Raw genomic sequence first — 17644 nt, forward strand, 5'->3', positions numbered from 1 at the left:
CACACACACACACACACACACAAACAAAAATCGGGGGAAGGTAATTTTAAGAAAAATGGGAAAACAAACAAAATGTAGTAAATTTATATTCCATAAAGATGCACATGGGGCCAACAGGGAAGAATAACAATACACTCTAAGGGTAAATAGGTTGGAGAGAGGAAATATTTAATACTTAAGTGCTATAAAATCAACTTAAAGAGGGAAGAACAATCAGATCCACTGGGGCAGAAAATTGATTTCTGCCATACAGAAAAGTAGGAGGGTAACAGAAGGACTTGTGGAGAAGGAAGTAACACTAGGAAGGGAGAGGGAGAGGGCCAGGTAGCTTAAAAAGATCCGAAAGAAGAATAAGAGTGGAATAAGGAGGGAGAGGAGAGAAAGGGAAGTATAATAAGGGAGGGGATTAGTGGAAATGATTAAAAACAAAACACTGGTTTAGAAGGAAATAATTAAAGAAGAAAGGACATGACAAGGAAAGAGAATCAAAATGTCTGGGATACACAGTTGATAATTATAATTCTGAATGTGAATGGGATGAACTCAAACATAAAACTGAAGCAAATAGCAGAGTGGATTAGAAACCGAAATCCTACTATATGTTGTCTACAAGAAATACACATGATACAGGCTGATATACATAGGGTAAAAATGAAAGGATGGAGTAAAATCTGTTGGGCTTCATATGAGAAAAAGAAGGCAGGGGTTGCCATCACGATCTCTGACAGCCAAAGTAAAAATAGATATGGTTAAAAGAGATAGGAAAGGTAACTACATCCTAATAAAAGGTAGTATAAACATTGAAGAAATATCAGTACTCAACATGTATGCACAAAAATGTATAGCTTCCAAATTTCTAAAGGAGAAACTAGTGGAGCTCAAGGATGAAAAACATAGCAAAACTATACTAATGGGGGAACCTCAGTATTCCCCTCTCAGATCTATATAAATCAAACCAAAAAATAAATAAGAAAGAGATAAGAAAGGTGAATAAAACCCTAGAAAAAAATTAGAGTTAATAGATATATGGAGAAAAATAAATAGGGATGAAAAGGAATACACCTTCTTTTTTAGCAACTCATGGAACATTCACAAAGAAAGACCATGTAATAGGGCATAGAAACATGGTAAATAAATGAAAAAAAAGCAGAAATAATAAATGTAACCTTATCAGATCATAATGCAATAAAAATAGATATTAATGAGGATATATGAAGAGGAAAACTAAAAACTAATTGGAAAATAAATAATATGACTCTCCAAAATAATTTAGTAAAAGAACAAATCGTAGAAACAATTAATCATTCCACTGAAGACAAAGACAATGATAAGAATTATTACTCAAAATTATAGGATGTAGCCAAAGTAGGTCTAAGGGGAAAATTTATATCACTGAGTGTATATATTAACAAATTAAGGAGGGCAGAGATAAACGAATTGGACATGCAACTTAAAAATCTAGAAAATGAACAAATTAAAAATCCTCAGATGAAAACTAAATTAGAAATACTAAAAATTAAAGAAGAAATTGATAAAATCAAAAGTAAAAGAACTATTGAATTAATAAATAAGACTAGGAGCTGGTATTTTGAAAAAACAGATAAAATAGACAAAACACTGGTAAATCTAATTAAAAAAATGAAAGACAAAAACCAAATTAACAGTGTCAAAGATGAAAAGGGAAACCTCATGTCTAATGAAGAGGAAATCAAGGCAATCATTAAAAACTATTTTGCCCAATTATATGGCAATAAACATAGCAACCTAGGTGATATAGATGAATATTTACAAAAATATAAATTGCCTACATTAACAGCAGAAAAAATAGAATACTTAAATAGTCCCATATCAGAAAAGAAAATTGAACATGCTATCAAAGAACTCCCTAAGAAAAAAATCGCCAGGGCCTGATAGATTCACAAATGAATTCTATGAAACATTGAAGGAACAACTAATCCCAATACTTTACAAATTTTTGATATAATAAGCAAAGAAAGAGTCCTATCAAATTCCTTTTATGACAAAATATGGTACTGATTCCAAAGCTAGGTAGATCAAAAACACAGAAAGAAAACTACAGACCAATTTTCCTAATGAACATAGAAGCAAAATTATTAAATAGAATACTAGCAAAAACACTCAATCAAGTGATCAAGAGGGTTATTCATCATGGTGAAGTGGGACTTATATCAGGAAGGCAAGCATGGTTCAACATAAGGAAAACCATCCACATAATTGACCATATCAACAAACTAACAAACAAAAATCACATGATTATCTCAATAGATGCTAGAAAAGCCTTTGACAAAATACAACACCCATTCCTACTGAAAACACTATAAATTATAGGAATAGAATGTCCTTTCCTAAATATAATAAATGGTATAGATGTTAAACCATCAAAAAGCATAATATGCAATGGGTATAAATTAGAAGCCTTTCCATTAAGATCAGATGTGAAACAAGGATGCCCATTATCACTTCTATTATTTAACATTGTACTAGAAACACTAGGAGTAGCAATAAGAGAAGAAAAAGAAATTGAAGGTATTAAAACAGGCAATGTGGAGACTAAGTTATCATTCTTTGCAGATGGTATGACGGTCTACTTAAAAAATCCTAGAGAATCAACTAAGAAGCTTGTAGAAATAATCAACAACTTTAGCAAAGTTGCAGGATGCAAAATAAATGCACATAAACCATCAGCATTTCTATATATTTCCAAAACATCACAGCAGCAAGAGGTAGAAAGAGAAACACCATTTAAAATTACCCTAGACAGTATAAAATACTTAGGAATCTATCTACCAAAACAAACACAGGAATTATATGAACACAACTACAAAACACTTTCCAAACAATTAAAACTAGTTCCAAACAATTGGAAAAACATTGAGGCTTCATGGGTAGGACGAGCTAACATAATAAAAATGACCATTCTACACAAATTAATTTACTTATTTAGTACCATAACTATCAAACTACCAAAAACCCTTTTTACTGAATTAGAACAAAAGTATAACAAATTTCATATGGAAGAACAAAAGATCAAGGGAAATAATGAAAAAAATGTGAAGGAAGGGGGCCTAGCAGTACCAGATATTAAACTATATTATAAAAATGTGGTCATCAAAATGATGTTACTGACTAAGAGACGTAAGAAAGGATCAGTGGAATAGACTTGGGGTAAGTGACATTATCAACACAGTGTATGATAAACACAAAGAGCCCAACTTATGGGAAAAATATCCACTATTCTACAACAACTGCTGGGAAAATTGTAAAACAATATGGGAGAGATTAGGTTTAGATCAACTTCTCACACCCTACAACAAGGTAAATTCATAATGGGTGAATGACTTGAATATAAAGAAGGGAACCGTATGTAAATTAAGTGCACACAGAATAGTATACTTGTCAGATCTCTGGGAAAGGAAAGATTTTTAAACCAAGCAAGAGATAAAAAAAATTAAAAAATATTAAATGAATAATTTTGATTACATTAAATTAAAAAGGGTTTGTACAAACAAAAACAATGCAATCAATATCAGAAAGGAAACAACAAACTAGGAAAAAATCTTTATAAAAAAAATTCTGAAAGTGCTCTAATTACTCAGATATACAAGGAACTAAATCAATTGTATAAAATAATCAAGCCATCCCCCAATTGATAAATGGGCAAGGGACATGAATAGGCAATTTTCTGGTTAAGAAATCATAAGTATCAATAAGCACATGAGAAAGTGTTCTAAATCTCTAATAATTAGAGAAATGCAAATCAAAAGAACTCTGAAGTACCACCTCACACCTAGCAGATTGGCTAAAATGAGAACAGGGGAGAGTAATAAATGTTGAAGGGGATGTGGCCAAATTGGGACATTAATGCATTGCTGATGGAATTGTGAACTTATGCAACCATTCTGGATGGCAATTTGGATCTATGCTCAAAGGGCTATAAAAGAATGCCTACCCTTTGATCCAGCCATACCATTGTTGGGTTTGAACCCCAAAAAGATCATAGATAAACAGACTCGCACGAAAATATTTATAGCCGTGCTTTTTGTGGTGGCAAAAAACTGGAAAATGATGGTATGTCCTTCAATTGAGGAATGGTTGACCAAATTGTGGTAAATGCTGGTGATGGAATATTATTGTGCTAAAAGAAATAATAAACTGGAGGAATTCCATGTGAACTGGAAAGACCTCCAGGAATTGATGCAGAGTGAAAGGAGCAGAGCCAGAAGAACACTGTACACAGAGACTGATATACTATGGTAAAATTGAATGTAATGGACTTCTGTACCAGTAGCAATGCATTGACACAGGACAGTTCTGAGGGATTTATGGTAAAGAACGCTACCCACTTTCAGAGGAAGTACTATAGGAGTGGAAACCCAGAAGAAAAACAAATACTTGAATACATGGGTTGATGCGGACATGATTGGGGATGTAGACTCAAAATGACCACAGCAATGCAACTAGCAATAATATGGAAATATGTCTTCATAGACATGAAGAAACCAGTGGAAATGTGCATCAGCTATGGGGGAGACAGGCAAAGGAGGGGGGTTAAGGGGAAAGTAAGGATATGAATCATGTAAAGCTCGAAAATTTTTCTAAAAAATTAAAAAATAAAAAAAGCACAAGAAACCATAGAAATAAATGAATCATAATTGAAAATAAGTACTATGAACCTAAAACCATGAGGGAGTATCATCTGTAATTAGAATAAATTTTAAGCCTCCCCAGTAACATCAGGGCTGAAGCAAGGATTCCCATTATCTCCATGATTATTTAATATTGCACTAGAAATGCTGACTTTAGCAATAAGAAAAGAAAATGAAAATTAAGGAATTAAATTAGGCAATGAGGAAACTAAACTATCACTCTTCACAGATGATATGAAGTCATACTTCTAGAATCAATTAAAATAGTTGAAATAATTAATAGCTTTATTAAAGTTGCAGTATATAAATTAAATCCATATAAATAATCAGCATTTCTATATATTACAAAGTTTAACAGGAAGAGATGGAAAGAGAAATCCCATTTAAAATAACTAGATAATATAAAATACCTTGGAATCTATTTGACAAAACAAATACAAGAATAATATGAACACAATATATGAACACTTTATCAAATGAAGTCAGCATTAAACAATGGGGAAAATATGAATTGCTCATGGATAAACTGAGCTAATATACTAAAATGGACAATTTTACCCAAATTAAATTACTTTTACAGTGCCATACCAAACAAGAAAATAATTATTTAATAGAACTAGAAAAAATAGTAATCACATCTGTAAGAGCAAAAGATCAAGGATATCAAGACAATTAAGGGGAAAATGTGAAGGAAGATCGTCTAGCACTAAGATCTCTAACTATTATAAAGCAAAAGTCATCAAAACAGTCTGGTACTGACTAAGAAATAGAATATTACATCAATGGTATAGATTAGATACATAATATACAGGGGCAAATGATCTTAATGTTTGATAAACTCAAAGATCTCAGCTTTGGGGATAAGAACTTAATTTTTAAAAAATAACTGCTGAGAAAATTGGAAAACGGTATGGCAGAAATTAGGCAAAATATAGTATCTCACATGCTATACCAATATATAGTCAAAATGGGTATATTACTTAGATTTAAAGATTGATCGCATAAGTAAATTTTTCAGTTACCTGAAAGATCTATGGTGAAGGGAAGAATTCATGGCCAAACAAATAATAAAGAACATTATAAGATATCAAATAAATAATTTTGATTATATTAAATGAAAAAACTTTTGTTAAACAAAACCAATGTAACCAAGATTAGTAGGGAAATAATAAACAGGGAAAAATTTATAAAAAAATGTTGATGGTCTATTTTCTCACATTTATAAGAATTCATGCTATTCCTTGATTTATGGTCAATGGATATGAACAAGAAATTTTCACTTCAAGAAATCAAAACTATCTTCCGTCATATGAAAAAAAAATTCTAAATCACACTTTATTAGAGAAATGCAAATTGAAAAAATGTTGAGATACCACTTCATACCTATCAGATTGACAGAGAAAAGTAATAAATGTTGAAGGGGATGTGGCAAAAGCGGGACACTAATGCATTTTGGGCGGAGTTTTGAATGACATTCTGGAGGGAAATTGTGCATTTCCAATCATCCTGTAATACAACTACTAGATATGTATCCCAAATATATAATAAAAAGGGAAAAAGTACATGCTTGTTCAAAAATATTTAAAAGAGTTCTTTTTGTGGTGAGAAATAATTGGAAATTGAAGAGATGCTCATCAATTTGAGAAGAGCTGAACAAATTGTGTTATATATTGGTGATAGAATATTATTATTTAAGAAATGATAAGCAGGATGACTTCAGAAAAAATGGAAAGATCTACATGAACCGACTGATGTAGAGCAAACTAAGCAGAACTGGGAGAACATTATACACAGTAACAGCAATATTTTATAATGATCGACTGCGAAAGACTTGAAGTATTCTCAGCATTGCCATGATCTGAGAAAATTCTGAAGGACTTGAGATGGGGAATTTTATCCACCTCCAAGGAAAAAACTGTTGGAGTCAGATGCAGATCAAAGCATATTATTTTTCACATCAGTTTATTTATGGCTTCATTTGGGGGTTTTGGTTTTGTGTGAATGTGCTCTTATGACAATAACCAATATGGAAGAGTGGTTTGGATGCTAATACATGTATGATCGAGATCAAATTGCTTATCATCTCCAAGTTGGGGAAGAGAAGGTAGGCAGGGAGATGGTTTGGATCTTATAATTTTGGAAAATATATGTTGAAACCTGATGAGAAATTTTACATTAAAAACTTAAGGATATATTTGGATTTAAATTAATTAAAATTTCCCAAAATTTCCTCTCCTCCTAACCAGAGATCCATTTCAAATTACAACTTCTAATTTTAGAAAAATACATGAAGTAACAAAAGAAAGGAAAGAACGGAGACAGGGGAAGAAGGAACAAAAGCAAAAGGAGGAGAAATTTAGCAAAACATTGAAAAAAATTTTTAAATATGCGCAATAGACTAAACTGGTAAACCTATATTTTCCTGCAAGTTGAGATGAATGTATCATCTCTATCACTATATTGGAGTCATGAGTTTTCTTTGTAATTTTACAACATTAGCATCAGTTTATCTTCTGATAATCTTTCCATTTCTGTTGTGGTCATTGGTTATATTTTTTTCTAACTGCTGTTAACTTCACACTGCTTCAGATAATATTTTTATATTTCCCTGTATTCATCATATTTGTCATTTCTCACATCATGGTAATTTCTATTATAATTATGATGCACAACTTATTAACTGTTCTCCAATAGTGAGAATCAAATTAATTTATAACTCTTTTTTTATCAGAAATAAGTGTTGCGATAAATATTTTGGTGTATAGGGGGATATTGTTTTGTTTTTGTATTTTCTTGTCAATGACATCTTTGTGTCATAGGCCTGAGAATGAAATAACTAAATCAAAGGGCATAAATATTTAAGTTATTTAATTTGTATTATTGAAAATTGATTTGTAAAATTACTACATAAATGCACAAACATGAGAGTTTTCTTTCCTCACTCCTCATTTTATAGCATAGCTCTGAAAAGAGGTAGTTGGACTATGACCTTTAAGGTCCCTTCTAACTCTAAATTTATGATCTTAATATAATTTGCCTTTCTTCATTAGATATGGATATCTAGCTCTTTGAAGAAAAAGTTTTGACCTAATTTATGTTCCAGTAAAATTACTTGTATGATACATTTTTAAATGAAAAGATGAAGGAGTGCTTCATATTCACTATGAACTAGGTCTATGTCCAGTTTCTGATATATCCTGGGTCTCCCTTAACTTTTTGATCCTACAATACATCCTTCAAGAGTATGAGTTGCTCTACATCTACTAATCTTCATTGGAAAAAATATGGATCTTTCTCCACCATTAAAATCATATTTATCGATATTATTTATACCAAAAAAGGAAAATATAATTTTTCATATATGCTTTTATAAATAACATATGGAATTATATACTCCAATATAACTATAAAAAACCCTATATACTGAAATTTATCCAAATTATACATTTTTCCAGAGATTTTGGATTTTTTTCCCCTGATGTTGGGATTTTCAGATTTTTCCTTTAATGAAACTATTGGTACTAGATATTCTACATTTTATTATATTCTTTTCACAATATACTCTGTTATCTAGAAGGAAAAATTTCCAATTAATCAAACACAATTTTAATTTTCTAACAGTATTTTTCATGTAAAATTATTAGTTTCACGTACATACTTCCCATACTTCTGCCTGATAACCAAGTGTTCTCATTATAGATAGCTGTGCAAATGGCTTAGCCAGTTACTCATAGCCATACTAAATAGAAGTAAAAAATAGCATTCTGGAATCACTCAGACCATAAGTTATTCCCATATTAAAATAGCTAACCTGATTATTTTTCATAGCAAAAGGAAACAGACCTTCTTATGCTGACAAACAAATTTGCCAGAATAGGCATTCTGCTCTCCAAAAAGCAAAACAAGATAAAACAAACTACAAAGGGCCCATGAAAGTCTGCTAAACCAATTTTGTCTGAGATTTTTGCAAATAATACATCTTTCAGGACCAGGGAGACTACAGTCTACTTTTTTCAAACATATGCTTCACACCAAATATTTCCATTATAACTTTCAAAGCTATTTTGAAAGAAAAGGTTCTGAAAATGAAATGAAATTAACTGTTCACTATAATATTTTCTCAGACATTAAAATAAGGTATGATATTTTGAGTATCAAATAGATATGATTCTAAAACAAATTCTCAACTTACCCTTCTAATCTTACATCTGGCAGACTTCTATTAAGAGCAATCAAGTCACTGGCCATGAGGTTGAACTGGTTGATTTTAAACAGCTCTTTCATTTTCTCCTGGTCATCTTTAGGAATCCGTACTGCTTTCCCCATCTCTCCTGGTCCTTCTTGGTTTCTCGAAATAACAGCTGTAAGATATACATGTACAAGTACATGCACACAAAGTTGCAGTGTGTTATTCATATAGTGGCTGCATACATTTACAAGCATAGCCTTTTGACTTATTTACAATCTTTCTGCATTTTCTAATGCAAAATGGATTAGATGAAAAAGACCAGTCTCAAGAAAAAAATCCATATGCTGCTGTCCAAGTAAAATACATCATTTTTCTGAAACAAAATTTTCCAAAATATATGAAATGTATAAATCATAAAGTCTCAAAAGGTGAATTCTAAGTAGTTGATAAAATATGATTTCTCTGGAATCCCATAATTCTATCATTTCCTCATTAAGGGTATTCCCTCTACTGATTAGGACTAGAAATGTTATATGCTTTAGAAGACTATTATTTATATTATTTGCCCCCTCCCCAAATAAAAATAAATCCCACTCCTGATAAGTCTCTAGGCTTATCCAAATAGCCTGGATTACAGAGAGAATCTGTGCTAGAGGCCTTCCTTCCAAAGCTTGGGATCTGCTCAACTAGTCCTTGAGACCTTAGGATTCATTGATATTCTCATGAAAAAAATGCCATAAAGATATGCCAAATATTAATATATGAAAATATCATGCACCAATTTAAAAGGTTCAAATTATGGACATATTAAAATTGACATCTATTCAACAATATTGCTCAGAGTTCAGATTTATACCAAAGCTAACTAGTTTCAACATGCAAAGAAAATGTTGCATGAATTCTCAGTTTAAAAAAAATTTTTTTTGGCAAGAACACAAAACAGAACTTTTCAAAGAAGATAATTTTATTCAATTTTGTTACAAGGTGTTATCTCCTCCTCTAAATTCTTCATTGAATCTATTCTTTTTTGATGACATATTTTTTCAGTATGTCAGGTTTAATATGGATTCGTTGTATACTATAATTATAGTTCCTTGTTGATGATTTTTAGTTATTTTCAGTTGTGTCCAATGTTTTGCAACTCCATTTGGGATTTTCTTGGCAAAGGGGCTATAATGGTTTGACAATTGTTTCTCCAACTCATTTTATAGCTGAGGAAACTGAAGCAGAGTTAAGTGTTTTGCCCAGTGTGACACTTAGTAAGCATCTGAGTTAAACTCAGGATTTCCTTACTCTTGGCCCAACACTTTAACCACTCTACCATCAAATTAGAATTGTACTACTATATTATTTTTTATTTTTATTCAAGGAAGAGTAAATGAAAGTATGAATCTGTTTAAATTGTATTATCCAGAGCTTCTAACATTTGAGCATCAAATTCCTCATGTGTTAACTAGAGATACTGAATTTCTTTCCTTTTCCTCTAAAATATTCTAAAGATGTATTATATATACGAAATCACATAAGTTCACCATCAAATGTATTTATATGTTATGAATGACATTGAATAAAATTTCAAGTTAATGATCTGAGAGAATAGAAATGTTTCTCATAGCTCAACTATATTTTCCCTAGATATACTGATATCTAAAGAATTGTGGGATGTCCAGGGTAAGATGGTGGCAGAGTAGAAGCAGTGTGTTTAACCTCTCCTAAACCACACAGATAGGATTCCTCAAGAGGACATAAAAACCAAATCTGGATGAATGAAGGAACCCCATAACAGGGCACAACATTGAAGGTACGTGGGAACGGGGCATTTCCAAGCTATAAAGGGGTGAAATAGCTCTCACTAAAACATGAGCTGAGCAATACCCCACCCCCCAAACACACACCACCTACAGTGCCAAAGCCAGTGCATAAGAGTTAGAGCAAATTCGGGGCACTCATTAAGTTCTTGGAAGCTACCTGGGAATCTATCTACCAAAACAAACACAGGAATTATGTGAAAACAACTACAAAACACTTTCCAAACAATTAAAATTAGATTTAAACAATTGGAAAACATTGAGGGTGATGGAATGCTACTGTGCTCAAAGGAATAATGAACTGGACAAATTCCTTGTGAACTGGAAAGACCTACAGGAATTGATGCAGAGTGAAAGGAGCAGAGCCAGAAGAACATTGTACACAGAGACTGATACACTGTGGTAAAATCGATTGTAATGGACCTCTGTACTAGCAGCAATGCAATGACCCAGGACAATTCTGAGGGATTTATGGAAAAGAACGCTACCCACATTCAGAAGAAAAACTACAGTAGTGGAAACCCAGAAGAAAAACAACTGCTTGAACACATTGGTTGCTGAAGATATGATTGGGGTTGTAGACTCGAAAGGACCACACAAATGTAATTATCAATAATATGGAAATAGGTCTTTATAGATGGCACATGTTAAAATCAGTGGAAATGCACGTCGGCTATGCGTGGGAGGGTGCTAATGGGAGGTGAAGGGTAAAGTAAAAACATGAATCATGTAACCATGGAAAATGTTTTCTAAAAAAATATTTAAATAAAAAAGAATTATGATTAATTAGTTGGTAAAATTTGGGCAAAATAGAATATTGAAATATAAAGTTGCATCCCTAAACCTCTTTGAACCTTTCAGCTTAGTCTATCTACATTGAAAAAGTCCAGGAATATGTTTAAGCAAGTAAAAGAAACTTTGATTTGGTTCCCTGAGATGGGCATGTATCTGTAGCACTTTCTCTGCCTGTGCATCCAAGAGAGAGAATGGAAGATAAAGAGTTTGAAAACTAGGGGAACTGAAACAGTTTCATAGTTACTGGCCAAATTATTCTATTACTCGGGTACTTTCTAAAATAATTGCTGCCCCTATAGTCTAGTTTTCAGAGGCTAAAAATATACTCATCATCTCTTATAAAGAGATCTGAACCCATGGAGTAGGAAGAATATTTCAAAGGAAAGGTTAAAGACATTAGTGATCTGGGAAATCCTTGTTTTTGTTTGATAGATGATGTTGTGTCTTCATATGGGGAAATGATGAGTATTAGTAGCTACAGTTCTGGGGGAGAAGGCTGAAAAACAAGAATAAAGTTGATGGTTCTCAGCAAGTGTTTTTGCCAAAATTAAAAAATGAAAAGTGTTTTAAACTGACTTTTCTTATTTATTTAAATTGTTCATATGTCATTTTTGTAAGCGAATAATCTTACAAAACTAAAACCCCAAAAGATATACCCAAATAAACAAGTGACAACAACTATGCTTTCATCTGTAATCCTACTCCAACAATTCTTTCTCTAGAAGAGGATAGTATTCTTTTTCATAAATCCCACAGAATAGTCCTAGATTATTGCATTGCTAAGTGTAGTTAAGTCTATCCCTGTTGATCATTGCACAATTTTGCACAATGTTACTATATACAATTTTCACCTGGTTCTGCTTATTTCACTCTTCATCAGTTGATGTGGGTCTTTCCAGTTCTTTCTGAAATCATTCTGTTTATCATTCCTTACATTAGAATAGCACTCCATCACTTCATCGTATACCACAATTTGTTCAGACATTCTCTAATTGGTGGACATCCCTTTAGTTTCTAAATTGGATCTTATCTATGACAGTGGCAATCATTTTGGAAAATGCCATGTGTGGGCTCCTTTTATGCTTCAATGATGTTGATTATCAGAGTTATATTTGTTGAAATATATTTTAAAAAAAGTTTTTAATAACTTTTGTTCCTAATGAGAACATTTTGTTGTAGAAATTTTTAAATTCAGTAACTGATTTTTTCTAATAAATTAAATAGGTTTTTATAATCAACAAATAATGATGTTAATTGAATCTTGTATTTACTACATCATTCAATTTCATAGTATTAAGATATGATGCACTATGAATTATTGCTTAGTAAACCTAGCTTTCTCCTATTCATTTACTCACTTAGTATATCTTTTTTTCAAGAAATTATATTTTAATAACAAATTTCCACATAAGTTTTCCAAAGTCATATGATCCATATTATCTCTTCCCTTCTTCCTTATCCCTTCCCAGAGCTGATAAGCAATTAATCTGAGTTATAAATGTATTTGTGAAGATGGGATTAACTCTACCCTGCCCATTTTTATATTTAATCACCAAAAGTGGACACATCCCACTTATCCTCAAGTGGGGGAGGTCTGTGACCCACGTGTGTGATAGTGGGTAACAAATTAGAATCAACTGACTGTCCCCTGGGCAGCCCTAAGCAAAAACTTTAGCTGTAAATACTACATATCAAGTGGGGGGAAATCACAGGAAGTGATGAAAGGAATGGTCTTTATAAATTTCAAGAACTTCCTGTGAAAATGATCTTTGGCCTTCAACTTGACCCTGGAGTATCTCTCACTGAGGCCCTTGGACTGCTTTATATTTCTCCCTAGAACTACCAGGTGGGTGAGTGAAAAAGACTGACTCCCTTATTTGGCTTTTTCCTGGAGGTACTAGCCTCCATAGGGTCCCCTCCTCTGGAAGAAGCTTTTTTGTTAAAAACCTTGTTAATTGACCCTTAGGCCCTCTGGCTGGTCTAGAGCTTGAGTATATAGTCTAGCTCTTTAAGCTAGCCTTCTGACTGCCCTCTTCTTATTTCTCTACTTTCACTTTCTCTCTATTTTATAAATAAATTGCAAAAAATTCATCTGGAATTAATTAATTAATTCACGGCAACCACCCTATTAAATATTCAGTCCAACCATAATTTTACCATTTACACATTATCCAACAAAAACTAATTCCATAATATTCATTTTTGTAAGTAAATAACCCTATAGAAACAAAACTCCAAAATATTTATCTAAATAAACAAGTGATAAATAATGTTTTCCTCTGCCTTTTTTCTCCAACAGTTCATTCTCTGAAAGTGGATAGCACTCTTTTTCATATGTTCAGAATTGTCCTTCATCATTGTATTGTCGTTATTAGCAAAGTCTAACACAATTGATCACTCCACAATATTTCAGTAACTGTGTATAATAATCTCCTGGTTCTGATTATTTAATTATGCATCAGTTCACATAGGTTTATCTGGATCTTTCTGAAATCATCTTGTTCATCATTCCTTATACCACAATAGCATTCCATAACTATCATATACCACAATTTGTTCAGTCATTACCCAATTATAGGACATCCCTGTAGTTTACAATTCTTTGCCACCACAAAAACAGCAGCTATAAATATTTTTGTACAAATAGGTCCTTTCTCAATTTTTTATCTCAATTTTTGAGATAGAGAACCAATAGTGGTATAACTGGATTTAAAGGCATGTATTATGTTATAACACTTTAGGTATACTTCCAAATTATCCTCCAGAATGGATTAAACTGACATGTTTCTAAGCTGAAAAATTTTTATAAGACCTGCTCTTTCCATGAGAAAGAGAGCAACAGATTTCAGAAGATTCAGGAAGTGGACCAACTATGAGATCTGGTAGCATCTACTGTCAGATATGTCCAGCAGAGAAGCAAAGCACTGGGTAGAGACTATGAGACCAGGAAGAATACTATGCCAAAAACTCCCCTTTTTATCTTATCTTTCTTGATGTCACTGCAATTTTGATGTTGTCAATTACTTTCTCTTTGATAGTCTCTTCTCTTTAGATTTTCATGACACTACTTTCTCCTGGTCTCTTCCCACCAATGCAAGTACTCTTTCTTAGCATCCTTTGTTGGATCAGAGATAACTGGTTGCACAGTACATAAATCACTTTGCCTGAAGAGTCTGAGGCAATGTGGTGGTGGTGCTGTGTATGGGGAGGCAGGGAAAAGAAGTCACCTAAACTATACCACAAGGGAAGCAAAGGTAGAGATGGCAGGAAACCTACTCATTTTCATGTGACAGCAGAGTGCCTAAGATAGAAAAGAAGCAGAATGGGGAACTGGCCTAAGTCAAGCCATCCTTTATATGTAGCAAAAGGCAAAGATTGCAGCAACCTACATACTCCTACATGGAAACAGAGTGCATGAGGAAGTGAAGTAACAGGGTTCCTAAGGCAGCAGAGTCCAGAGCAGAGGACCTGCCTAGACCACACCACTTCACAAGGGCAAAATCACAGTAGAACAGGGACCAGTCCAGCCATAAAACAAGAGGGGAACTAGTAACATGAGGTGTTGAATCTAGCTGGACAAAATAGCTGCAAGACTTCCCAGAGCAAGTCAGCAAGGCTACTTCTCAACAGATAGACCATGGGAAATAAAGGCAGCCAGGCCTATGTCAAGTACCAAAGAAGACTAGTCCTCAAGTTTGGAGCAGTAGTCCTTCTACACCATGAACAGAAAAGAATACCAACAGATAAATCATGTAATGGGAGGGAGAACTATATACCTTAGGGAAAAAAAACAAAAAAAATACCTAGAAAACTGAGAAAAAATAGAAAATTCTTTTAGTGAAAGGGAGGACCAAAATATAAATTCAAAAGATCACAATAAAGCCAAAAAAGAAAGATGTAAAGACTCAAAGGAAAGTGTGAAAAGATATTAGACCATAAAATAACCACTGGAAGAACTTGAAAATACATTTTAGAAATCAAATAATAAAAGAATTTACAGAAAACTTCAAAAGTTGGGAAATAAATTCAATGAAGAATCAACTCCTTAATAACTAGAATAGGCCAAAGGGAAGTGGAGACAAAAAAACAAATGGAAGAAAACAACTTCTTAAATAATGGATCAAATGAAAATGAAGGGGAAAACCACTGAAGAAATCAACTATTTAAACAATTAAAACTCAATTAAACTATTGAAATAGGAAACAGAAAACTAAAGGGAGAAAATATCTCTTTGCTAATTAGAAATGGACAAACACATGCTAATGAATGAAGACATCAGCCAATATTAAGACAAAATCAAAAGAAAAAAAAAAGAAAATCTAAAATACCTTAATAGAAAAATGTCTGGTCTAGAAATATATCCAGAAGAAATAATATAAGAATCATGAGAATACTGAATGTCACGATTTAAAAAAAGAAGCTTGACACCATCTTTTAAGAAATCATCAGGGAAAACTGCTCTTATATTTTGAAACAAGAGGGAAGTATAGAAATTGAGAAAATGCACAAATCATCTCCTGAAAAAGGCCACAAAATAAAATACTTCAGAACTTTTATAATCAAATTCTAGAACTTCCAGGCCAGGGGAAAAGCATCCAGAAGGAAACAATTCAAATATTGAGTAACTAAACAAAAAAATTACATGCCAAACATGCATTTGAAGAAAAATTGACATTTAATGAAATAGAGTATTTCAGACTGTCCTGACTTAAAAAACAGAGGTGAAAAAACAATTTGATAAAAAATTTCACACCCAAGAGGATCATAAAAAGGTAAAGTGAAGCTTAAGGGTTTGAATAAGGAGAAAAATGAGTATGTTCATACTTGGAAATGTGAAAATTTAAATAATTAGCATATCTGTGATACTTGAGAAGCTAAAGGTACTCAAGATATGCAAAATATCTAAAATATTTAAGAAGTTTATCACTATTAGAGCAAAAATAGGTTGGTGGGGAGAATACATAGGAAGGAGGAAGAAAGCTAAATAAGATGGGCTGATTTTTAAAAAAATCAATGAATGGGAAAGAGGAACATATGGGAAGAAGAAAAAAGAAGAGATAGAGGATATAATCTACCTTTCATGAAGAGGTACATAAGAGGCAATATAGATGAGGAGAAGATGGTGTGGGGTGGGAGATAGTAGCAGGTTTTTTTACTCTTATTCTCACTGGAATCTGCTCAAAGTGGGAATAACACTCACAGCCAGCTATAAAAACCTACCTTTCCCTATAGGGAAGTAGGAGGGTAGAAGGAATAAGGAAAGAGATGAATGGACAAAAGGGAGGTTGAATTGGGTGAGGTGATTATCAAAAATAAAACATCATTTACAGGAAAAGGCAAAAAAGAAAAAGAAAGAATGATAAAGGGGAGCAATAAATGGATAGAAACAATGTTAATAATAATAACTGAAAGTGAATGGGATGAACTCACTTGTAAATGTGAAAAAGATAACAGAGTGGATTAAAAAACAGAAGCTCACAATATTCTATCTATAAAAAACAAATTTAAAGCAGGGAGACACATAGTATAAAAGGAAAGGGTTCGAGAAGACTCTACTATGCCTCAGATAAGAAAAAAAGCAGAAGTAGCAATCATGATCTCAAGCAAAGCAAAATGTAAAAATGATCCATAAAAATAGTTAAGGAAGAAAAGTACATCTTAATAAAAGGCACAATATACAATAGGAGAAAATAAATACTAAATATATATACACATCAAGTGGCATATATTTGCACATCCACTTTCCTAAAGGAAAAGTTACATGAATAACACAAGGTAATATGTAGTAAAATATTACTAATGGGGTTCCTCATTCTTCCATCTCAGAAGTAGACAAATCCAACCAAAAAATAATCAAGAGTGATGTTGAGGTAATTCATATTATCCAGTTATTTAAGTTGGAATTTCCTTTTCTATCTCTTTTTGTTGAATGTTGTTGGTGCTAAAAAGAAATACTGATGATTTAAGTGGATTTTGTACTCTGCAACTTTATTAAATTTGTTTCTTTGTTTCTATTAGTCTTTTAGCTAATTCTCTGGGGTTCCCTCTACTTACCATCATATCATTTGCGAAAAATGATAGTTTTGTTTCATCATCGCATACTATAATTCCTTCAGTTCTTTTTCTTCCCTTATTTCTATAGCTAACATTTCTAGTATAATATTAAATAGTAGTGCTGATAATGG

The 17644-nt window shown here is 32.6% G+C and overlaps 1 protein-coding gene across 2 annotated transcripts in view; it reads right to left on the reverse strand.

The window, feature by feature from the left end:
- Positions 1–17644, reverse strand: part of GALNT13 (polypeptide N-acetylgalactosaminyltransferase 13) — a 717275-nt gene that overhangs the window by 464456 nt on the left and 235175 nt on the right. For both annotated transcript variants that reach the window (XM_044666584.1, XM_044666582.1), the window contains exon 2: positions 8860–9028. In XM_044666584.1, the coding sequence (XP_044522519.1) occupies positions 8860–9028 (169 nt within the window). The remainder of the gene's footprint in view (positions 1–8859; positions 9029–17644) is intronic.

This window comes from Gracilinanus agilis, chromosome 3 (assembly GCF_016433145.1).
Source record: "Gracilinanus agilis isolate LMUSP501 chromosome 3, AgileGrace, whole genome shotgun sequence".
Classification (NCBI taxonomy): Eukaryota; Metazoa; Chordata; class Mammalia; order Didelphimorphia; family Didelphidae; genus Gracilinanus; species Gracilinanus agilis.